Raw genomic sequence first — 23,644 nt, 5'->3', positions numbered from 1 at the left:
ATCAGAACCCACTGGAGAACTGTGTCTTCTCCCAGGACACACACACACACACACACACACACACACACACACACACGCAAATGCCCCCGCCTCCTGTTTCGGGCTCATATATATGTCTCCACTCAGAGTCTGTACTAAGATGTGTTTCAGCTGGCAAAAAGCAAGGCCCCACACGAGGTGGTTTGTCTTCTAGTGGATAAACATCACCTGTTCTCTCCTAAGTCTGTTCCCCATCCCACACTTGGGATCAAAACAAAAACATGTGTATGTCCACTATAAAAGGGTTTCTTTTAGTAAATTCCAGATTATAGTCTATCATAGCAGGGACGTCAAGGCAGGGACTTGAAGCAGCAGGTCACATGACATCCAGGCAAGAGAAGAGAGAATAAACACATTCATGCTTAGTCGTGCTCAGCTCCCTCCCTATATTTTCTGCAGTTCCGGATCCTTTGTCTAGGGAATGGTGCTGCCCACAGTGGGTGAGTCTTTCCAGCTCAACAGTAACCAAGACAACCCCGCCTCCCCCTCTCCCCCCCCAGCTATGCCCACACGCCATCCTGACCTAGGCAGTGCTTCATCGAGACTTTACACATGATTGCACATTGTGAAAAGTTGATAATTAAAACTAACCACGACATCACTTAAGTCTGAGGACCTGAGTTTGATCCCCAGAACCCACATAACCCTGGAAGGAAAGAACTAACAGTTGTATAGGACTATCTCTGAACCAAACTGCAGATGTCTTTTAAATTATTTTTATTTTATTTTATTTTTTGTTTTGGATTTCTCTGTGTAACCCTGGCTGTCCTGGGATCTCACTATGTAGACTAGGCTGGCCTCGAACTCACAGTGATCCGCCTGCCTCGGCCTCCCAAGTGCTGGGATTAAAGGCGTGCGCCCCCACCACCTGCATGTATATAAATGCACCACATATGCACAGTACCAATGGAGGTCAGAAGAGGGCGCTGGACCCTTGGAAAGGAAGTTACAGGTGGTTTTGAGCTACCATGTGGGGGCTGGGAACCAAATCTAGGTCTTCTACAAGAGCAGCAAATGCTCTGTTTTTATTTTTATTTTTATTTTTGGTTTTTTGAGACAGGGTCTCTCTGTGTAGCCTTGGCTGTCCTAGACTCAATTTGTAGACCAGGCTGGCCTCGAACTCACAATGATCCAGCCTCTGCCTCCCGAGTGCTGGGATTAAAGGTGTGCGCCACCATGCCCCGCCCTCAACAGCAAGTGCTCTTAACTGCTGAAGTTATGTCTCCAGCTCATAGGAGTTCTGCCGGACCTGTTTATAAACGATCACCACAACTGGGCCTGTTGACTGCTTACTTTCCCTCATAGGAGACAAAGAGGATCATGGGACCCTGCACTGAGTATGCCACCCCTCCCAACCAGCTGTATGCAATTCTGTTCTAATAGCATGTGGCTTCAGTCTTGTGGGGTGACAGGCTAGAGGCTATAGGTGGGGAAAGGACTAAGGAAGGGGGGGCACTCCATCTGTGCAGCTCTTGGGAAGCTATAATCCCTGCTGGGTAGTAACTTCCCAGTGCAGCCTTTGTGAGGGAGCACCAACATTTCTGTAAGTAATCCCCTACTTAAGTTCTATAAGGAAGCCAAATAAAATCATTGGTTCCTCAAAGGAGATTGTGGTGGAAAAGTGCCTTGTCGATAGGAGGCTGGGTAAGAACACCTTCCCTTGGGAAGGAATTTTAGCATACCCATCCTTTAAAGGTGTCTTTTGACTTCCACAAGTGTGCCCTTTACACATCACACAATAAAGTAATACAATTTAGAAGGTGTGAATCCAGCTGGGTGGTGGTGGCACACGCCTTTAATCCCAGCACTCGGGGGGCAGAGGCAGGCGGATCGCTGTGAGTTCGAGGCCAGCCTGGTCTACAAAGTTAGTCCAGGACACCCAAGGCTACACAGAGAAACCCTGTCTCGGAAAAAAAAAAAGGTGTGTATCCACTGGGTGGGGGTGGCACACACCTTTAATCCCAGCACTTGGGAGACAGAGGCAGGCAGATCTCTGTGAGTTTGAGGCCAGCCTGGTCTATAAAGTAAGTTTAGGACAGCCAAGGCTACACAGAGAACCCATGTCTCAAACAAACAAACAAACAAACAAACAACAGGAAAAAAACCAAAATAAAAAGGTGTGAAGCCAGTAAAGCCAGAGCTGGAGCAGAGACAGGAGGATGAATAGCCGCAGTGGTGACCGCCCTGCCCTGGCTGTTACCACAGTGCCCTCAACTGCATCCTCTGAGTGGTTCAGAGTTCTGGGTCATGGTTCCCAGACACACTCCCTCATGGTGCCACAGTGGAGGTTGGGGGACTCTGGGTAGCTCACTAGAGTCTAACTTTTCTCTGATAGGATGAGGATGATGCAGGCTGTGTGGTCCCTGTGCCCCAGACTGTATGGGAGGGACAAACATGGCCACATGTGGGTGAGAGGGTGGCTTTGTTTCCTGGCTGCCATTTTCTAGACTGTTAAGAGCCCTCTGGGCTCCACCATCCTTCTTACCCTCCTCTACAAGAGGGCCTCTTCCCATAGTCCCCTTTGCTCCCCACTGTTAGGTCCTGCTGCAGGGCGTGGCTGGCATGGCCTGCCCTCTACCTAGGGGCGGGGCTTCCCCTCTCCCAGAGACTCACTATATAAACCAGACCTTTTGGTTCCAGGGTCTCTCTCTCTCTCTCTCTCTCTCTCTCTCTCTCTCTCTCTCTCTCTCGCTCTTCCCTCTCTTTCCCCCACACCTCCCTACCCCTTCCATGCCCCTTCTAATAAACCTGCATTTGTCTATTATAGCTTCGTTGCCAATTAGCTCCTTCTGTTTATTTAATGTCACCCACGTCCTGCCATCCTCTCGTGCAGGCACCCCAAAGCTAAGGTGAGTACTCATTCAGGGTGCCCAGCTGGTCCCTGTTGTCTCCTGCTTCAGCCTGTGACCTGACCAGGTTCATTTCCTCTGAGTCCTGGCTCCGATGCAAGAACCACTTCCCTAAAGTCCCTGACGCTCTCCTTGGAAAGACCCTGCCCATCCCACTCATGCAGTCTCTTCTCCACAGCACCAGCCATGCTTTGCTTATTTCTCCTGCCTGGGTCTGTTTTCCTCCACCACACAAACACACAAAAGCAGTGCGCGGGTCCTTGTTCTCTGATGAACCCTGAGCAAACATGACTGACAAAGGGCTGGTAAATATTTAATGAACTGGCTTCTGAGGAGGGCCACCCTCAGTTGGCTCTGGGGTGGATTGCCTGGTAGGGACAGAGGGCTGGAGCCACGCTCAGTTCCAACTCAGTGGACAAGCCCATTACACCCCAGGCTAAGAGAGGTCAAATAACTGTCTCAAGATCACTCAGTGAAGCAGTGCTGGAGGCTGACCCTGAACCCAGGTCTCACTAGGCCCTGTCTTACTTAGAGCTAGCCAGACCAAGAAGGAAGCTCACTGGGCTTGTCAGCCAGAGTGGCATGTTCAGGGGCTCACTTCTGACCTCACCTGGGAAGAACCACACTTGAATCATGCTTTCTTTTTGGGGGTACACCACCAGACACAGCTGATCAAGAATTAGCAAGATTTTACTTCTGATTCTGCCCTTATTAGCTGCATGTCCCTTGCAAGTCAGTTGACACCTCTGATCTTTGTTGTTGTATGAACAAAGGAGCTAGTGTGGAACCAGTGCACAAGAGAGCTTGGAAATTTGAGGTGGGGCTATATATTTTGTGGGTGAGCCCAGGTCAGTGTTCAAATGGAGGCTAAGATCCCTGGGCAGGGATGCTGTGTGGTGTCTGAGACTTTGATACTATGCTCCATTCATATTTATAAACTGTTTGGAACTGTTCTGCCTGAACAATTAATTTGGTTGGTTGGTTTCAGGATTTTGTCGTTTGTTTTGTTTTGTTGTTTGTTTGTTTCATGTTTTTGCTTTTGTTTGACAGGGTCTCATTGTAGCCGAGTTTGGCCTTAAACTTCTGATCTTCTTGCCTTCACTTCCAGATCTCTGAGTTTACTGTGCCTACCTTCCATCTGCTGGGTTTGCTTTCGGAAAGACTCACTCTTGCAGCCGGGCCCATCCATCCTCCGGCTTCAGCTTTTCAAGTGCGAGGATGGCAAGTCTGAGCTACTACGTGCACCTAGCCACATTTTGTACTTTCTACGAGTGCACTAGTGTCTTTTTGAGGACTTTAGCCAGAAAGAGCCAACGGGAAAGAGACCAGAAGCCACTGGGCCAGCTCCAGCCCCCAGGCCCCATGGGGACCGGACTGGACTAGGTTGCGGATAGTGAGGGCGACGTGCAGTGCATCCCGCGCTGCAAGGCGCCTGGGCACCGCCCGCCTCTGCCCCGCCCCTAGTTTTCGGTGTGTCCAATCCTACACTGATCATGCAAATGAAGCTCATAGGTCCAGCCTATTGGAGCACGGCAGGGGCGTGGTCTTATGCGCATCTCCCGGGCAGCGTTTTGATTCATTGTTAAAATAGAGGCTTTGACCCTGGCACCAGCACCAACGCCATCCCGTGAGTGGAAATCTGAGCCCAGGTCAGAAACCCGCGGTTAGCGGAACCGAGAGGGCCGGAGGGGGAGGCCAGGGAAGGGGGGGCTGAAGGACCCCGAGGAGTTGGTGGGCCAGCGAAAGAAAGAGGGGTCCATTCTCCGGGTGGGGTGTGCAGATGTGCGACGGCTTTAGTGGTTATATTCTTATCATCTAATGTGCATTTTATGGAAGATTTCTGCCAGTTGGTTGGTGGTCATGGAGAAAACTCGAGTCATAAGGGGCACATGAAGAGCTCCTGAAAAAGGAGCCACGTTCTCCATCCAAGATGATGCTCCTCTCCGTGGCTGCACCAGGCAAGAACAGCCCAGGTTGGTGCGGCGCATCCCTCCATCCATCAAACAGAACAGGGACTAAGTGGGAAGTGGAACCCAAGCGCCGTGGATCCTCCTGTGGGGGGTTCGACTCTCCAAAGGAATGACCTAGAGCCCCAGGGGAAGACCTGAAATTCCTCAGCTCAGCTGAGATTGGCAACAAAGGTTTGATCCCCGCCCCGCAAGCTCTATCCTCCCCAAGTAGGTCAAGTGTGAGGTGACCCTGTGGTGCCGTGAGGTACTTGGGCTCTGGGAAATGCTGGATACCTCCCCTACCAATCAATACCCTTTGCGGGCTGTGGATCTGTGGAAGGGCTTCAGTCTCCTGACCCAGAGTCACTTCCAGGGTGGGGACAGCCTCCAGAAGAGAGAGGACCGGACAGCAGCTCAAGAACCCCCAGCTAAGCTCGGCTGGAGGTGTAGCTTAGTGGTAGTCTAACACCTGCCAGGACTTGAGTTTTATCTTTAGAACTAGGGGAAAACCAAACCAAAACAACAATGACAAAAGAAAAAAAAAACCCCAACAACAAAACCAAAAAAACCCACCAAAACAAAAAACACCAGTTTTTTTGTTGTTCTTGTTTTGTTTTGTTTTGTTTTGTTTTTTGGCTAACTTTAGTCACGTAGGCACGTCCTGACCTTAGCTGATAGTTGACTTTTTCTAAAACGTTGTCCTCATGTCTGGAAATACCTGGCCAGCTCTTTGCATCATGCTGTGCTTGCCAAGGGACCTGGGTGACTTGGTCATGTGATCTAGCACCCCTGTGTTCACCTCTGAGCTGTAGGGGACAGACTAGAACCTCCAGCTGGACCAGTGCCACTTGTGTGTCAGAGCACCTCTCTGAGCCTTGATTGCCTCCCTCGAAACTGGTGTTAACTTGAGCTGAGTAAGGGGAGCTATAGGTTTAGAAAGCTAGACACTTTGGGATGACCCAGCGGACTCTCTTACATGGGGTACCCCAGGTCTCAGCATTTTAGATTCCGACTGGATAGATCAACAGAGAAAACAAAATTATGGGGGTTTTTTTTGGACATTTTATTTTTATATGCATGTGTCTACATGTTTGTGTGTGTGTATGCCCAGGTGTGTGGGTACACATGGAGAAAAGAGATTGGTGCTAGTTTCTTCTTCAGTCACTGTCCATTGTGACTGGAGCTGGCTGATTCAGCTACACTGCTGGCCAGTGAGCAGCAGGAATCCCTCTGTCTTCACCTCTTTTTTTGTTTGTTTGTTTGTTTTGTTTTTTCTTTTTTGGTTTTTAGAGACAGGGTTTCTCTGTGTAGCCTTGGCCATCCTGGACTCACTTTGTAGACCAGGCTGGCCTCGAACTCACAGCGATCTGCCTGCCTCTGCCTCCGGAGTGCTGGGATTAAAGGCGTGCGCCACCACGCCCGCCTATGTCTTCACCTCTTTAGCACATAAAATCATGCTTTGGTGGCAGCCCTTCCTTTGCTTTTGTTTTCCTTTATAAGAGATGGAGACTGTATAGACCACCCACACTGATCCTAAACTTGCAGGCTCACTGGATCTTCCTGCCTTAGTCTTCTGAGTAGCTGGGATAGGGTATACATCACCACCTATGGCTAGAAACTTGCTTTGTTTGTTTGTTTTTTGAGACGGAATTTTTCTGTGTAATAGTTTTAGCTGTCCTTGAACTGGATTTGTAGACCAGGCTGACCTCATAGCGATCCACTTGCCTCTGTCTCCCAAGTGCTGGGATTAAAGGCATTCGACACTACACTGGGCTTCTTCAGTTCTCTCTCTCTCTCTCTCTCTCTCTCTCTCTCTCTCTCTCTCTCTCTCTCTCCTCCTTGGTAGAAATGTGCTTTTTATGAGCACCACAAAGAGAGTGTAAAATTTAGGGTCCTTGAAACATTGACCAAAACTATAACTATATAGTAAGAATTAGAAATTGCATGTGAGCTGGGCTTGGTGGCACACTCCTGTAATCCCAGCACTCAGGGAGGCAGAGGCAGGTGGATTTCTTTGAGTTTGAGGCCAGCCTGGTCTACAAATCAAGTCCAGGACAGCCAAGGCTACACAGAGAAACCCTGTCTCAGAAAAAAAAAAAAAGAAAGATAAAATATAAAGAAACCAAAAAAAAAAAAAAAAAAAAAAAAAAAGAAAGAAAGAAAAAAGAAAAGTGGATAGACAGCGTTGTCTGGACAGATGAGGGCTAGGGTCTACATGGGGCCCACCAGTTATCAGGTTCCTGTCCCCCAATCTTTCCCAGGCCCCACCTAAAGAACCGACCACTGTAGCTCATCTGCAATGGAGGAAGTGGCTATGAGTGTCCCAGGTGTACATTTTGAAGCCAGCACATCTGCCAAGAGCCACTGTCTGAGCTGCTGTCACCCTGGGAAGAACCATGGAGCAAGACACAAGGTAAGCTGGCTTTGTCTAATGGTAGCTGGTTTGGAATGTGGAGTCTTTGGCAGGTTTGGCCACACAGTTGCTGGAGGATGCTTCCCTCTGAGCCGTGTGGGGGTCGGTGTGTGGTAATATTCCTACACGCTGTCTACTTTCCAGGGATCTTGTATTTATTTATTTATTTATTTATTAAACAAGATCTTACTGTGTAACCTTTGCTGCTCTGGAACCCACTCTGTAGACCTGGCTGGCCTCAAATTCAGAGATATGCCTGCCTCTGTCTCCCAAGTGCTAGGATTAAAGACATGTGCCAATACTGCCTGGCACACCTGCCTTACTTAAAGAAAATTTCTTTCTTTCTTTCTTTTTTTAGATTTATTTATTTATTATGTATACAGTGTTTTGCTTGCATGTGGGCCTGCACGCCAAAAGAGGGCACCAGATCTCATTATTGATGATGGTTAATGAGCCACCATGTGGTTGCTGCGAATTGAACTCAGGACCTTTGGAAGAGTAGGCAGTACTCTTAACCTCTGAGCCATCTCTCCAGCCCTTAAAGAAAATTTTAAATTATATTTATTTATTCATGTGTGTCTGAGTACCGTGATGCACTTGTAGAGATAAGAGGACCATTTGTGGGAGTCACATCTCTCCTTTTACCATGTGGGTCCCAGGGATTGAACTCATGAGTCTTAGAGGCAAATGTGGTTGCCCAGTGAGGCATCTTACCAGCCCGTGCTTTTAGGGTTTTCTTTTTTGAACCATCTAATCTATGCCTTGCTTGGCTGTTCTTTTGTTTTGAGTCAGGGATACACTTTGTAGACCTGGTTGGCCTAGAACTCATCATGTAGACCAGGCTAGTCCTAAACTTATAGAACGTTGCATGCCTCTGCTTTGCAAGTGCTGGGATTAAAGGCATGCACCACCAAATGATTATGATTTAGACATTATAATGCAATAAAGCTTTGGGGGGGTCATTAAACTAAAGGAAGAAAGGCCAGATGTGAGGGTACATGCCTTTAATCCCAGCTATTGGAGGCTGAGGCAGAAAGTTTTGCATAGTTTGACCAACTTGAGCTATATAGTGAATTCTAGGCAAGCCTGAGCTACAAAATGAGACCCTATCTCAAAACACAAAGAAAACAAGTTACAAAAACTACTAAAAGAGTACAGTCCTTACATTGCTGTCTGTCACAGGCACTGCCCTAGGATTCCCATCTTTTGGAGGAGCTTCTTTGCCAGGTGTGAGAGGCATTAAAGATGGCTGGTCCCACCACACACTTGTCTCCTCAGATGTTGGAGTGAAAGAGGAGTCATTTTCTCACTGTGCGGTCAATGTGGGCAGATGCCAAGTTTCAGTTACACAAACATGGAACCTGTGACTCTCCATGGCCCCTTCAGCCTCAAGCACCTGTACGCCTGTCATTCCCAGAAGAGCCTAAGATGCCTCTTAGCCTGGCAGCCAGCTGTCCATTGAAAGATTGGTCTCCATTCATCTGGAGTAGGCAGGCCTGCACTGTATTCCCTGTACCTACAACGTGACCTGGGGCCATCGAAGCTTTCCTGCTAATTCTCAGTGCCACAGAGAGCACAGCAGTCCTTTTATTCTGAGTGCGTGGCACTGCTTAGCCCAGGACGCAGGGAGCTTACAAGATGTTAGCTTCCTCGTCTCCCACTTCCTGCCCTGAAACTACACTCTGGGAGTTCTTTCTACCAGAGCAGAGCTCCTATGCAAATGGCCTTCTCTCAGCTGAAGAGGAGATGGCAGGCCTAGGCCAGAGAATTATGGATTCAGCCAGAGCTGAGGTCTAGCCTCAGTCCCACCATTTCCCAACCAAGAGTTTGGATCAGCTCTTGTAATCGTTCAGAAGTGAATAGTTGCTTGAACTGAGCTGGTGTTCTAGGGCAGCGATGTTAAGAGAGGCTGTGACGTCACTGGCTCCAGGGGGCTGGTGATTTAGTCAAAGGGGAGGAAGGAAAGGTCCACGGAAATGGCTGTTTCATTATGGTTATGATCCAGGCCACAAAGTTGTCAGGCCATGGGGAAATTTCTCCAAGTACCTTTGGCAGCTTGCTGACGGCTTCCCAGTGAAACTGGAGAGAGGACCAGAGAAGGTGGTGTAGTGTGCACACAGGTTATTTTTTGTTTTGTTTTGTTTTAAGATTTATTCATTTATTATTATGTATATGGTGCTCTGCCTGCATGTACACCTGCAGGCCAGAAGAGGACACCAGATCACATTGTAGATGGCTCTGAACTACCATGTGGTTGCTGGGAATTGAACTCAGGACCTTTGGAGGAGCAGTCAATGCTCCATCTCTCCAACCCCACAGGTTGTTTTGTTTGTTTGTTTGTTTGTTTGTTTTCAAGACAGGGTTTCTCTGTGTAGCCTTGGCTGTCCTGGACTCACTTTGTAGACCAGGCTGGCCTCGAACTCACAGCGATCCACCTGCTGCCTCCTGAGTGCTGAGATTAAAGGCATGCACACAGGTTTTGAGGCAGAAAGGATGAGGTACATTGGAAGCCTGGAGATTGGTTACTGTGACAGAGAGCCACCAGATACCGGATGGAGAAGTGTGTGGGGCCATGTGCTTTGGTTCTGTGGGCATGCTAAGCGTCTAGATTCCATCTCAGTTGTCGTGAGGTGACATTAGGATTTAAAAAAAGAGAGTGACTAACGTGATCGCATTTTCATTTTCTGTGTTGCTGCAGTTGCTGGGGAAAGTATGGGATGCAGGGAGGGGAGAAGGGAACAAGGAGATGCTACAAGTATGCATTTGGTCCAGAGATGATGGTGGCCTCGAGATGGGGATGAAGGAGTGTTCAGCCCCCAGAGCCAGTTTTTATTATTATGTCCCAAGCACAGGGACATGTGTCCTTCCTAGTGTTGGGTCCCAGCACTTCCTCAGTGATCTTCCCGTGTGTTCAGAACTGAGTGGAGTTTCACAAGCTAAGGTTACTTCTGAAACAAATGGGATGTGGCTCCAGTGTCCCTTGTAAGCAGTGAAGCATCTCCTCATCCTCCTGGGGAGGGGGCCACAGGCTGGCGTGTGTCCCCAGCTCTCTGGCTGCTCATCTCCATCTCATGGGCCACCTCTGTCTCCTTTTACTTGAAATTAAAAACCGGCTAGGGGCTGGGCATGGTGACACAGGCCTTTAATTCCAGCACTTGGACGGCAGAGGCAGATGGATCTCTATGAGTTCAAGGCCAGTCTGGTCTACAGAGTAAGTTCCAGGAAAGCCAGGGCTACACAGTGAAACTCTGTCTCAAAAAACAAAAGGCATGGTGGTACATGCTTTTAATCTCAGCACTCAGGGAGGCAGAGGCAGGTGGATCACTGTGAGTTCGAGGCCAGCCTGGTCTACAAAGTGAGTCCAGGACAGCCAAGGCTACACAGAGAAACCTTGTCTCAGAAAAAAAAAATTAAAAGGTGGAAAACAACAGAGGAAGATACCAGTGTCACTCTTTAGTCTTCACATGCACACATGTTTGTGTGCACCCAATACACACACAGAGAGAGAGAGAGAGAGAGAGAGAGAGAGAGAGAGGAGAGGGAGAGGGAGAGGGAGAGGGAGAGGGAGAGAAGGAGGGAGAGCACGCTAACCCTAGTGTTTAGGGATGTAGGTTAGAAGTAGGACAGTTGCCTTACATGAACAATGCCCTGACTTTCATTCCCAACATTGCACGAAACAAGTCAGGTTTTTGCCTGGCCCTTCCCAAGCCTCTCCTGGACCTTTCTGGCTGCTTCCCTGTGCCCCATTCTGTGACACCCCAGGTTAGGTAGGAGGCAGCAGATGAAGACTCTCTACTGCCTTCCCAGAGAGCCGGGCCCCATGCTTGCCCTGCCTGTACTGTCCACTGTCAGGGAACCAACTGTAGCCAGTGCCCCACCTGGCCCCAAAGGAGTCTGGAATCTTGACCCCATCATGTGCTCCTATCTTCCAATCTAGAAATTGAAGACACATGGAACACAATCCAGTCTATATTTAAAAACATCACTGGTAGGGCTGAAGAGATGGCTCAGTGGTTGAGAGCACTGGCTGTTCTTCCAGAGGACCCGGGTTCAATTCCCAGCACCCACATGGCTGCTCACGGCTGTGTGTAACTCCAGTTCCAGGGCTTCTGATACCCTCACACAGATATGCATGCAGGCAAAACCCCAGTGCACATAAAATAAAAATAAATTATATATATATATACATATACACACAAACACACACACACACGTATATCATATATATTATATATATGAGCATCACTGGCCTCAGGTCCCAGTTAGGTGCTCACCACACCTGCCACAGGGACAGCCTGGGGGACAGGCCTAAGCTTGTCTGTTCATGACTTCAGCTGCTCTGGAATATGTGGAAATGTCACTGGCCACAATGTGTCTCCTACCCAACTGGAAATGACTAGCTGCTGGTTTCTTGGAATCTCCTGTTTCTGGAATCCGTAGGCTCCAGGCACACCCAAGTCTGCAGGCTGGGGGCTGGGGGCTGGGGGAAGTTGAGCTCAGGCAGTCACATAGTGGTGAGCAGGCCATGGCCAGGTTTGGAGAGAGGGAAGATGGATTGGGTGGAAGGGCCTTGCCTTATGCTAGGGCCACACAGACCTTGAGAATCCACTTGTTGTCACCCTCCCTCCTGACCTGCTCTTTTTAGACAGGGTCTTTCTATGTAGGCCAGGCTGGCCTTGAACTCCTAACCCTCCTGTCATAGCGTTGGCACTGCAGATGTACATCACCACATCTGGATACTTTATTTATGCTTTATTGTATTTAATATTATTCTACCAATTTAACATTTATAAGATTCTACTTAATATTGTCTATTGGTTTTTGTCACCTCATGTAATTCTCCTCATGTCCCCTAGGGGGTGGCTGTAGTTATCGTCACAGTTTTATAGGTGAAGTAATTGAGGACAAGTCACCTTGCCAAAGTCTTGGTCACACCTCTGCCTCCTTTTCATAGCGACTAAGGCCCAGAAAGGGGAAGGCACTGAGTGAGGTCATTCATCTGGGATGTGACCCAGGTCTGTCTGTAGCTAGAGACTGTGACACCGACTAGGCAGGAAATCAGAGCTGGGGACTGACCACTGGACAAGTTCGTGTGAAAGGGGGCCCGGACATGGGCCTAAGAGTCAAAGCAAGAACCAAATGCCGTGTCAGGCTGAGGGGGGAAGGGAGGGAGGGGAAGGGTCATGCTGGGTGGGGCCTTTGGAAGTTCAAGGACCCGGGAGTCTGCTCCCTCCTTCATGCCATGGGGTCCCCTGGGTGGCCGAGGCGCCAAGGCTGGGCTGTGGATCTGACACCTCCTGCTGCCTGGCTCTGATCAGATTCGGGGCGGTGGAGCAGGTGTGAAACCGAATCCGGGATGGCCCTTCTTTGGCCTGGATATGGCTGCCGACCCCTCGTTCCTTCCCCAGCACAGCCTGGCCTTGCTCATAGTGGCTTTCTTGAATCCTAGAGCACCTCTGCCCACCCAGGGCACTGCCTGGGCTACAGTCTCTGTCCCAGTCGCCGGGCTCCAGGGTCCCCAGGGAGACTCCCACCAGGCCCGCTCTCAGGTGAGCCACCAGGATCAGGTTCCTTCGGTTTCATGTCCTGCATTGTTCTTGGCTGGGGCCTGGCTTATGAAACAGTAATGAGGGGCCCTGCTCCCGAGGCTGGCCCCTCTAAGGTTTCTGCTGCCTGGAATACTGCAGCTACTACGGTCCAGAGTCGGGGCCTGGGAGGGTGGCAGCGTGGGGGCCTGAGCCGGAGCCCCCCGGGAAAGAGGGTGCTGACAGCCGCCAGCTGCCACTGCCGGAGCCCGCTGCCCAGGTAACCTGAGAGGAGGCGGGGCACAAGGTGCCATGGCCCTGTCTCCCACCACCAGGGGAGGGCCCTGCCATTCTGGCAGGTGGAGGGAATGGGGGGGGCTTCTTTGAGGGGAGCAGCCATTCCTTCTGGCTGAGACCAGTACCAGCCTTTCCAGGTGTGGCCCGGCTGTGGGCAGTGCCAAGGGTTGTGACCCTCTGTTTTGGACCCCTGTCTGTCCTGTAGGGGAGAGAGAGCTCTTATATTTCTTCTAGATCTTGCTGCCCCCCCCCTTTCATACCCCTCTTCCATTCCAAGCTAGGCCAATCTTCTCCTTCCCTCTTGTCTTCTGTATGCAGGGGTGCTCAGGGGCCTTTGGTGCAGTTGACTTCTCAGGAATGCACACATGCATATGTGCTTACATGATCTTGCACACATACATGCATTAGTGTAGCTGACAGGTCTGCACACATGCAACTGGGCGCAGATTCCTCAACAGTGATGTACACATGAATCCCCAAGCCACAGGTATTTGTATATACATGTACCTGTCCCCAGACCCGTGTATGTATACATGTGTGCATGTACACTCCAGGTGCCTTGCCCGCTCACTCTCACCTGGGTCCCCAGGGCACCTCCAGCTGATAGGATGGTAGATCTCCTTGAGCAGGGAGATCCGAGGAGGTGACTTCTGCAGACACCCACCAGTCTGAGCTGGGAGGGGCTGTCTGGGGGAGGGGGAAGGGGAGTCCCACGTGGGCCTGAGCTGTCTCCTCTCTCCAATGCGGGCCCAGGAGCCTCAAAGCCCTTCCAGTGCCGAGACACCTTACTGCGACCTGCCCCGCTGCCCATCAGCCCCGCAGGACCCACTCTGCACCACCACCACCTGTGCTGGCCAGTCTACGGAAGTCCTTGGCCTCAGGCAGGGGCCTCAGAGGTGGGTAGAACCCCAGGTTTCAGGGACAGGCTCCTGGGGGGGGGGGGGAATGCCCACACCCTCCTTACATGCAACTCTTCATGATGGCAGCGTCTATCTACAGCGGGTGGCATGGGTCATGTGATCAGCCCACAACGTCTGGGCACAGAGGGCTTTGGGTATGGTCCTTGGGGGTCTGTGGAAAGCTCACATTGATCTGTCCCTTGTTTTGCCTGAGTCTCTAACCCTGACATTGGCTGTCTTTCCTGGTGGCTCTACTCTTTCCCATAATTCCGTGGATAGGGGATAGCTATGTCCTTCTCCCGGCCCCTGTGTAAGGCTTTAAAAGATCGAAGGAGCTGGGTGTGGTTGGTAGCAGATGGATGTAATACCAGCACCCAGGAAGTAGAGGCAAGAGCATTTAGAGCTCAAGGCTAGCTTGGGTTACATAGCTAGACTCTGTGCCCCAAGTCCTCCAGAAGATTTAATGGTCCTCTCAGCCAGGGCACCTGCTGTGTCACCCCTGCTTGAGTGGGTCCCCAGGCTTAGAGATTCCCTCCAGTCCAGGCCCGAACTGACCCCAAGTTGCCTACTGGGGTCATGAGGACCTGAGAGGACATGGCTTGAGGGTCCTGAGGCTGGCTCCCACTTCCACATCTGCTGTGACAGGCAGTGGGGCCTTTGGCGTGCTATTCCATCTTTTTATGTTTCACTTTTCCTGTTTGTAAAATAAGAGGGGCTGAGACTGTAGCTCAGTGACGGGCGCCTGGTGTGCCTAAGATCCCAGGTTTGAGTTTCTGTACTGCAGAAATAAAACTTAAAAAAGAAAGGCTGTACCAAATCCTTATCATTTTAAGAGGAGGGGAAAAAAAGAAAGAAAGAAAGAAAGAAAAAGGAGGCTCTGACAGTCAATGTGTTTCAGGACATCTGGGACAAATTAGTAGACTCTTTCCTGCAGGACTTGTCAGAGCATTGGATAGTGTCATCATTCCTTAGTATTTTATAATTTTTGTTGTGGGCCTAGCCTTTAACAGCTGAGCCACCTCTCTGGCCCTTCTTACTATTTTATAGGCCTGAGGTCACTTCGGGAATACTGTGAGCCCTAAGCCACAGGGACCACTTTTGCAAAATGCCCTTACTTCCATAGCTCCTCCCTCCAGCTTGCTTTTCCCCCCTGCCCCCCCAGCCCCCCCCCCCACTGTTTAACAGCCCTCATCTGCCAGCCTGGCGCTGTGTCCCCACACCTGCTCACTGAAGGGGACCTGGCACTGTGGTCTTGCCCAGGCTCCTGACCCCTCAGAGCCCGGTTTCTTCATCTGTTCTGTGGAACACAGCCTCATGGGAGGCTGCTATGGCTCTAGGAGGTGGCCTGTGTAGAGCCCAGTCCAGGAGCCCTCAGCACTGGCTTCCTGTGGCTGAGGAGACCCCGGGCTTGATGTGAACACACCCACATGTTCCTGGGTGGGCAAAGCTCAGTATCTGACTCTGTTACCTTGGGGGGGCGGGTGTCGCAAAATCATTGATCATTCTCATTTCTCAGGGGCCGTTCCCCAACAGCAGCTCCCCCTGCAGCTGGCCCTGCAGCTGCCCCAAGGAACAGGTCCGAGGACCCTGAGGCGGTACCCTATTTGGAGGGCCCGGCCTGTGGTAGCTGTGACGACAAGGAGGACCCCAGCTCTGAAACCAGCTCCAGCCACAGCAGCAATATCCCTCATGATACCAGCGGTTCCTCTTCTGTGGTGAGCTGAGGGCCAGGCTCTGGGAACAAGAACAGGGTCATCGCGTGGGGACAGGAGCTCTAACCCTCCAGAGGAGGGTGGAGCCTCTCACAGCAAAACACTTGGCCAAACTAGTGCCTTCCCTGCTGGGAGGGCGGGGCTTCTGCTGGGCCGGCTCAGGGTGGGGGTGGGGTGGGGGTAGGGAAGGCAGGTGGTGGGAGGAGTTTCAGTCCATAGGGACTTTGAATGAGTCACCAGCTGGCTCAGGGCTAAGGTGCTCAGAGCAAGCATGAGGCTAGCTCCAGCTCTGCCCTGGCCACACGCTGCTGAGTCCATAACTAGTCCTGGTGTTGATTTCCAAAGGCAGAGGAACAGGGACGGGCTCAGTAGCTGGCAGAGGCTGGCAGGAGAGAGGAGCCAAGAGAGTGTCCCTGTCTCTATGCCTTCACACTTTCAGACCTCTCCTACAAGACAACCCACACCCCGCCCCAAAAAAGGAGATGACAGAAAAGAACGGTTCCACGTAACAGCCGATCGTGTTCACATATGTGGCAGGTGCCATGCAAAGGTCTCAGTGGGTGTGAGGCCAGGAAAGGCTCTCCAACACCCTCTAAGCTAGAAGCTGCTTTGGCCCAGAGAGGGAGGCAACTCACTTGAGACCACGCAGCTGGGAAGTGGTGGACCTAGGATTTGAACCTATTTTTCTCATCTATGTGTCTTTGGCCCAGCTTTTGGCCCAACCATGGCTGTGTCTCCTGAAAACAGACAGAGGGAAGGTTAGCTGACTTGTCACTGGCTGAGGGCCCCCCACAGGCAGTAGGGGTGCCCTTAAAATCCTGTTTTTCTACCCTTCAGGCTGGAAGTACAGGTCCAGGGTTCTCTTCTCTCTAACAAACTCTTTCCTTTCCCAATAGGATTGGGACACCATTGAGAGGCCAGAGGTGGTCCCCAACGGGGACAGACTCACCGCGATGATCCCCAGGAAACCTCAGGAGACGCTGAGAGCTGACAGTGCTCGAAAGGTCACCAGGTCCCCAGCCAGAGGAGATACAGCGGGCCAGAAAAAGGAGGGTGAGTCCTTCTAGGCTGGTCTTATGACCACAAGGTGCTGATGGCTAAGGGCCCCCAGCAGCCAGCCCTGGCTGGGTTTCCTTTGAGGGACCGAATCTTTTTATTTAAATTAATTTGTTTTTATTTTATGTGCAGTGATGTTTTGCCTACATGTATGTCTATGTGAGGGTGTCAGATCCCCTGGAATTGGAATTACAGACAGCTGTGAGCTGCCAGATGGGTGCTGGGAACTGAACCTGGGTCCTCTAAAAGAGAAGCCGATGCTCTTTATTGCTGAGGCATCTCTCCATCACCAAGGGCTCGAATCATTTTTGGGAGGGCTGTGAGACAGGGTTTCTCTGTGTAGCCCTGGCTGTTCTGGCTGTTTTGGAACTCACTTTGTAGACCAGGTTGGCCTTGAACTCAGAGAGATCTGCCTGTCTCTAGCTCTCGAGTACTGGGACTAAAGGTGTGCGCCACCACGCCAGGCTGTATGCCTCCATTCTTAGTCAAACCCTTCTCCAATAATAGCGTGATGCCCACCAGAGGGGCCACTCTGTGTCCTGCAGAAGAAGAGCACATCTTTCCTGTGACGACAGTTAAAGTCTCAGAAGGGACTGTCACAGGGACCACTGTCTGTGAACTCAATACTAAGTCTGGCCTCCCGTGCAAACCCCATCGCCTGAGCTAGGAGGAGGGGAGAGTCCCCAGAGGAAGTCAGGGAGCCTTCTGAGAAAGAGGGAGCCAAGCCCATGGAGGTTAATGAGGTTGATCAGCGTCTTGCTGGGATGTGAATCCAGGATGGCGGGCACCATATTCTGGCTCTGGTAGCTCTCTTCAGTATGGTCAGGAGTTGGGGCTAGGATACCCACCAACTCCCTTTCCTGATGGCAGTCCTGGCTTCTCCTGGTGCCTGCAGTGGTCCCATTAATATGCAAATGTGAAGTTGGGGTGTCTTGGGGGGGTCTCAGGAGGAGTCAGCATGGATCCTTGCCCTAGAAAGCTCAGCATCACTGTGCATGGTGGCACACGCCTGTAATCCCAGCGCTCAGGAGGCAGAGGCTGTCAGATCCTCATGAGTTCAAGGCTAGGCTGGTCTACAAAGCAAGTCCAGGACATCCAGGGCTACACAGAGAAACCCTGTCTCGAAAAACCAAAAAAGGAAAAAGAAAAAGAAAGAAAAAAAGAAAAAAAAGAAAAAGAAAGAAAGAAAGCTTAGCATCCAACAAAGCAGACAGATAGCCCCAGTGGTCCAGGACAGAGGAGGAACAGACATACACATGAGATGGGTACTGGGTTGCACAGGACAGAAGAGCCATTTGGACCAAGGAGAGCAGGGCAGGGAGGCAGGACTTTGTGGCCCTTTGGCAGCTGTGGTTTAAATGTGGGTAGGGTGTACAACAGGGTAGACGGTGCTGGGCCTCCTCAGCCTCACTGCAGAGTTGGGAGTCTCGTCTCTAAGCCTAGTTTAGGCAGGGGTGAGAAATGATGGCATTGAACCTATGCCTTGGGATGGTGCTGGCTGTGAAGTCAGAACGCACTGGAGCACAATGCAGTCTGAGTGCAGTGAGGCAGGAGGACGCGAAGCCAGGTGAGCTCATGGTAGCCACCTGGTAACATTGGTTCAGCCCAGACTTGTCACCAGCTGATGCTGATGCTGAATCCCAGGGTGAGAGGTAACCAGGATGTTGAGGGTATTCACAGAGGTCCACCAGACCACACTTGTCCTACAGGGAAAAGGCCCCCTGATACTGGGGAGCTTTGCAGATGCTGTGGCAGCCAAGAGGACACTCACTGCCCCCCTGACATGATGCCTGGGGACAGGATAGCACACAGAGCCTCATTATTTCCCTTTCAAATTCCTGATGGTAAAATGCTCCTGCTGGGTGTGTGGGTGAATGCCTGAAGTAAGCTTTGGACTCACAGGACAAGTGTAGCTGAGGCTAGGCTGGAATCCCTAATCCTTCCGTCTCTGCCTCCTCCGTGCTGAGATTACAGACAGGTCCCCACACAGCCAGGCTTTGCTTTCTTGCTCTTGAATGTGGGCAGTATCTTCTTTGTGACCTACTTAGCCAGAATCTGTGGCCACTGTCCACCTGGTGGCCACTTGCTACATTGCAGTGAGGGGCTGAGATGCTACTAGGCACATCCCAGATAGCACAGCTCACTGGGGGAGAGGGTGGCGCAGGACACAGATTGCCCAAGCACAACTGTGTACCTGTCACACACAGAGGCTTCGTCCTATGAAAGCCAGGTTCCTAGGTCATCTTGATGGGTGAGGTGGCAGGAGACAGCTCAGCCGGGATATGGCACAAAGGGTAAGGCAACTGCAGGTGAGGCAGAACCCAAACCAGAGGTATGTGTACTACATACCTACTGTGTGCTGCACACCTACTATGTGCTGTGCGCCTCCTGCAAATCCCAGAGGTACCATGGGAATGCAAGGCCCTGTCACGCAATGCTGCTGGGAGAAGAACATGTAATCGAGAAAACAAACATGAGGAAGGACACGGACGGCCACCGCTGGCCAGGGGACCTAGCAGACAAACATGGAAGTGAGCTTCAGACAGAGGCAGCAGCAAGAACAGTGGCCCTGGGGTTGTAAGGCTCCTGTATTGTGTTGGAGGACTTCAAAGAGTGGGTACTGGGCCCTGAAGAGTGGACAAGGAGAGTGTAGGAGAAGGAGACCATTCCTGCACGTCCTGGGTTTTATTCCAAGTCCAACAGGGAACCCCTGATGGGTATTTTCTTTCTTTTCATTTTGAAATAATCTTAGATTTGCCAAGATGGTAGCTATAGTGGCTATTGGGTTCTTTGCTCAAGTGTCTCTGATGTTAGCTTCACACACAAACATATGCAGAGGCTGGAGTTGGGGTTTTAACATTGAGCTGGGTGTGGTGGTACATGCCTGTAATCCCAGCACTTGGGGAGGCAGAGGCAGGCTGATCTCTGTGAGTTCAAGGCCAGCCTGGTCTACAAAGCAAGTCTAGACAGCCAAAGCTGCACAGACAAACACTGTCTTGAAAAAAAAAAATCTTGTTATGTAACCCTGGCTGGCTTCAACTTTGCAGATGCTGTGGCAGTCTCATTTGCGGTCAAAATGGCTCTGTGGTCAGGGGACACCTAAGGCAACTTTGGCTCTCAACTTTTCCAATGCTGTGACCCTTCCATACAGGTTCCTCCTGTTGTGGTGAACCCCAGCCATAAAATTATTTTCATTGCTACTTTATAACTGTAATCTTATTGCTATTATCAATCGTAATGTAAGTATCTGTGTTTTCCAATGGTCTTAGGTGACTCCTGTGAAAGGGTCGTTCTACCCTAGATAGTCAATGCAGGCTCCCCTCCCCGCATGTGTCCTCTCTTTTTAAAAGTTTCTTTATTTGGGCTGGGCGTGGTGGCACACGCCTTTTATCCCAGCACTCAGAGAGGCAGAGGCAGGCAGATCACTGTGAGTTTGAGGCCAGCCTGGTCTACAAAGGGAGTTCAGGGCAGCCAAGGCTACACAGAGAAACCCTGTCTCAAAAAACTGAAAAAGTTTCTTTAATTTTTTGTGCATGGATGTGAATTTACATACATACATGTGTACCCGTGCCAAGGTGCTTGTGTGGAAGGCAGAAAACAGCGTCCCGGAATCAGCTCTCTCTAGAGTGAGCCCTTGGAGATTGAACTCAGATCATCATGTTTAGCCACAGGCACACTCCCCTGCTGAGCCATCTCACTGGCCCTTGCTTGCTTTCTCCTTTTCACTCCCTCTGGGACCCCAGTTCATGGGATAATGTTGCCCACATCTCAGCCGGGCCTTTCTTTTTCAATTAACCCAATCTAGAAACAGCCTCATGCGCATGCCGGGAGGTTCATCCTCTAGGTGAATATATCTTGTTGACAATGTCAACCGTCACATGCTGTAACCTGGTTAGGTACGGATTCTGCTTTGTGCTAGAGCTGGGTTCCCTTGCAGACACCCAGGTGCCCATTTGCCAGCAGCCCGCACTACCCACACACATTTACAGCCCCATGGGATGAGTCTCTGGGGAAGGAGGAGTAGGAAGAATCCTTAGGTGTAGGTGTAGGCAGAGGCATTATACCCTGGCACCCATGAAAGAGGGTTCTTAGAAGTTGGGGTGATTTGTGGGCATCTGATCCAGGAAGTAGGAGCGAGGAGACAAAGTCATCAGACAGCTGCTCCTGGTCCACCTCTCTCTCCCCCTGGGGTCATTGCTCTCCACAGCTTTGATCTCCTTTGACATGTCCATGACCTTCTCACTCTGGCACCATTCCATAGGCCATTATGAATCCCTGGCCTGGCAGTGGAGGGTTGCCTAAGTTGGTCTCAGCCTGAGTAGGAAGGATGTATCTCTTTGGAATGGACACTAAAGCCTATTAGAAGCAGGCTGGGGGCTACCCTGGTTTTCTGTTGTGCCTGGATTCCTTTCCTCACCTTAAACTTTCTCATCTCTCTCCAGATTGTGGCAGTGGTGGACAGGGCGCTGGCCAGCACTGGGCAAAACTGCGGGCAGAAAGTGGCTACTTCTCCCTAGAGCGACATCGCTCGGGGCAAACCCAGGCTTCCACTGGAACACCACCAAGTGGACCTCAGACCACCACCCAGGCTTCTTCTGCTCAAAGGGATGTTTTCCAGGCCACTTCTGCACAGGAATCCCCCCAAGCCTCCTATCTGTCCCAAAACACCCAAAGGGACACCCCCAGGACCTTAGCAACCCAGCGGAGTACCCCCAGAACTTCCTCTCCTTCAAGAGTCTCCCAGCGGGACACTCCTAGAACCAAGTCCACTCAGCGAAACAACACTCCATTTTCCTCTCCTGTCAGAGCCACGCCAGAGATCCTCAAAACATCCACACCACAAGACGGCCCCCATGTGACATCACCTCCATGTGCCCAAGACTGTTCTCTGAGCAGAACCACACAGCGGGACAACCCCAGGACTCCCTGTGCCCAGAAGGACAACCCCAGGACCTCCTCTCCCAACAGAACCACCCAGAGAGACAACCCCAGGACTCCCTGTGCCCAAAGGGACAACCTCAGGACCTCCTCTCCCAACAGAACCACCCAGCGGGACAACCCCAGGACTCCCTGTGCCCAAAGGGACAACCTCAGGACCTCCTCTCCCAACAGAACCACCCAGCGGGACAACCCCAGGACTCCCTGTGCCCAAAGGGACAACCCCAGGACCTCCTCTCCCAACAGAACCACCCAGAGGGACAACCCCAGGACTCCCTGTGCCCAAAGGGACAACCCCAGGACTTCCTCTCCCAACAGAACCACCCAGCGGGACAACCCCCGGACTCCCTGTGCCCAAAGGGACAATCCTAGGACCTCCTCTCCCAACAGAACCACCCAGAGGGACAACCCCAGAGCTTCCTGCATACCTCCGAACACCCCAAGGACCCCTTCTGCCCAAGGAGACAAGACTACAGCCTCCTGCAGCAAGTGGGAACATCTCCGAAGCGCCTGCACCCAACGAGACAACCCCAGGACCTCCTCTCAAGGCTGCACCCAAAAGGACAACCCAGGACCATCATCTCCCCGCCGTGCCACTCAGGGGAGTGGTTCCAGGAACCCTTCTCCCCACCGTACCAACAAAGATATCCCTTGGGCTTCCTTTCCCCTTCGGCCAACCCAGAGCGATGGTCCCCGTACCTCATCTCCATCCCGCACCAAACAAAACCAGGTGCCCTGGGCATCTATTTCTCTCCGGCCAACCCAAGGGGAGAGGCCTCAGACCTCAGCTCCTACCAAGCCAGCCCAAAATGACCCTCCCCAGAACTATTCGCCATCCCTGGCCACCTCCTCCTCTTCCCACAACCCGGGCCATCTCAGTGTCTGTAGGACTTCATCGCCTCTGAACCCAGCACCACGCGGGGCTCCCCAGACCTCTTCAGAGTCCTCTCAGCCACCATGTGCAGTGTGCATTGGGCACCGGGATGCACCTCGCGCCTCTTCACCCCCTCGCTATTTTCAGTATGACCCTTTCCCGTTTTTCCCAGATCCCCGCTCGTCTGAGAGCGAATCACCCCACCACGAACCCCCATACATGCCACCTGCGGTGTGTATTGGGCACCGTGATGCCCCCCGGGCCTCTTCACCACCTCGTCACACCCAGTTTGATCCCTTCCCCTTCCTTCCAGATACATCAGATGCTGAGAATGAGTCCCCCCAGCACGATCCCCCACAATTTCCCCCACCAGTGTGCATCGGATACCGCGATGCCCCCCGGGCCTCTTCTCCACCACGCCAGTTCCCAGAGCCCTCCTTCTTCCAGGATCTCCCCAGGGCCAGCACAGAGAGCCTTGTCCCTTCCACAGACTCTATGCACGAGCCTCCCCACATCCCCACTCCTGTCTGTATTGGGCACAGAGACGCTCCCTCCTTCTCCTCCCCACCACGCCAGGCTCCTGAGCCTTCCCTCTTTTTTCAGGATCCTCCTGGGACCAGTATGGAGAGTCTTGCCCCTTCCCTTGACTCCCTGCATGGCTCCCAACTGCTGCCCTCCCAAGTATGCATCGGCCATCGGGATGCACCAAGAGCATCCTCTCCTCCCCGCCACCCACCCAGTGACTTAGGTCTCCTGGCACCCTCACCTCCACCAGGTAGCTCAGGCTCCCGGGGCTCAGTAGGCCCAGGGGAGACGAGACACAACTTGGAAAGGGAGGAGTACACCGTGCTGGCTGACCTGCCCCCACCCAGGAGGCTGGCTCAGAGGGGGCCAGAGCCCCAGGCACAGGGCAGCACCGAGGGCCGAACCCGCAGCCCTGGCCGTGCAGAGGTGGAGCGCCTGTTCGGGCAAGAGCGCAGGTGAGCGCCAGGGCAGGGGCTGCCAGGTTGGCTGGGGAGGAAAACAGCTGGAAAATCCCAGAAGAAAGAGTTCAAGTCTTGCTGCCCATTGGGCAAGTCATCCTATCCTTCTG

The 23,644-nt window shown here is 51.8% G+C and overlaps 2 protein-coding genes across 2 annotated transcripts in view; one reads left to right on the top strand and one right to left on the bottom strand.

Moving 5' to 3' along the window:
- LGALS2 (galectin 2) overlaps positions 1–23,644 on the bottom strand; it is a 346,473-nt gene that overhangs the window by 104,836 nt on the left and 217,993 nt on the right. The window lies entirely within an intron of this gene.
- LOC311579052 (TRIO and F-actin-binding protein-like) lies at positions 6,627–23,544 on the top strand. The gene is made up of 6 exons (XM_084749258.1): positions 6,627–7,250; positions 12,700–12,799; positions 13,826–13,968; positions 15,488–15,686; positions 16,580–16,736; positions 21,182–23,544. Exons 1-6 carry the CDS (start codon positions 7,234–7,236, stop codon positions 23,533–23,535), a joined length of 2,970 nt encoding a protein of 989 aa, XP_084605384.1. The 5' UTR covers positions 6,627–7,233; the 3' UTR covers positions 23,536–23,544.

The sequence above is a fragment of the Acomys minous genome (assembly GCF_964271855.1).
Source record: "Acomys minous genome assembly, chromosome: 12".
Classification (NCBI taxonomy): Eukaryota; Metazoa; Chordata; class Mammalia; order Rodentia; family Muridae; genus Acomys; species Acomys minous.
Note: the sequence above shows the minus strand (reverse complement) of the source record. Positions and strands in the feature narration are given on the sequence as shown.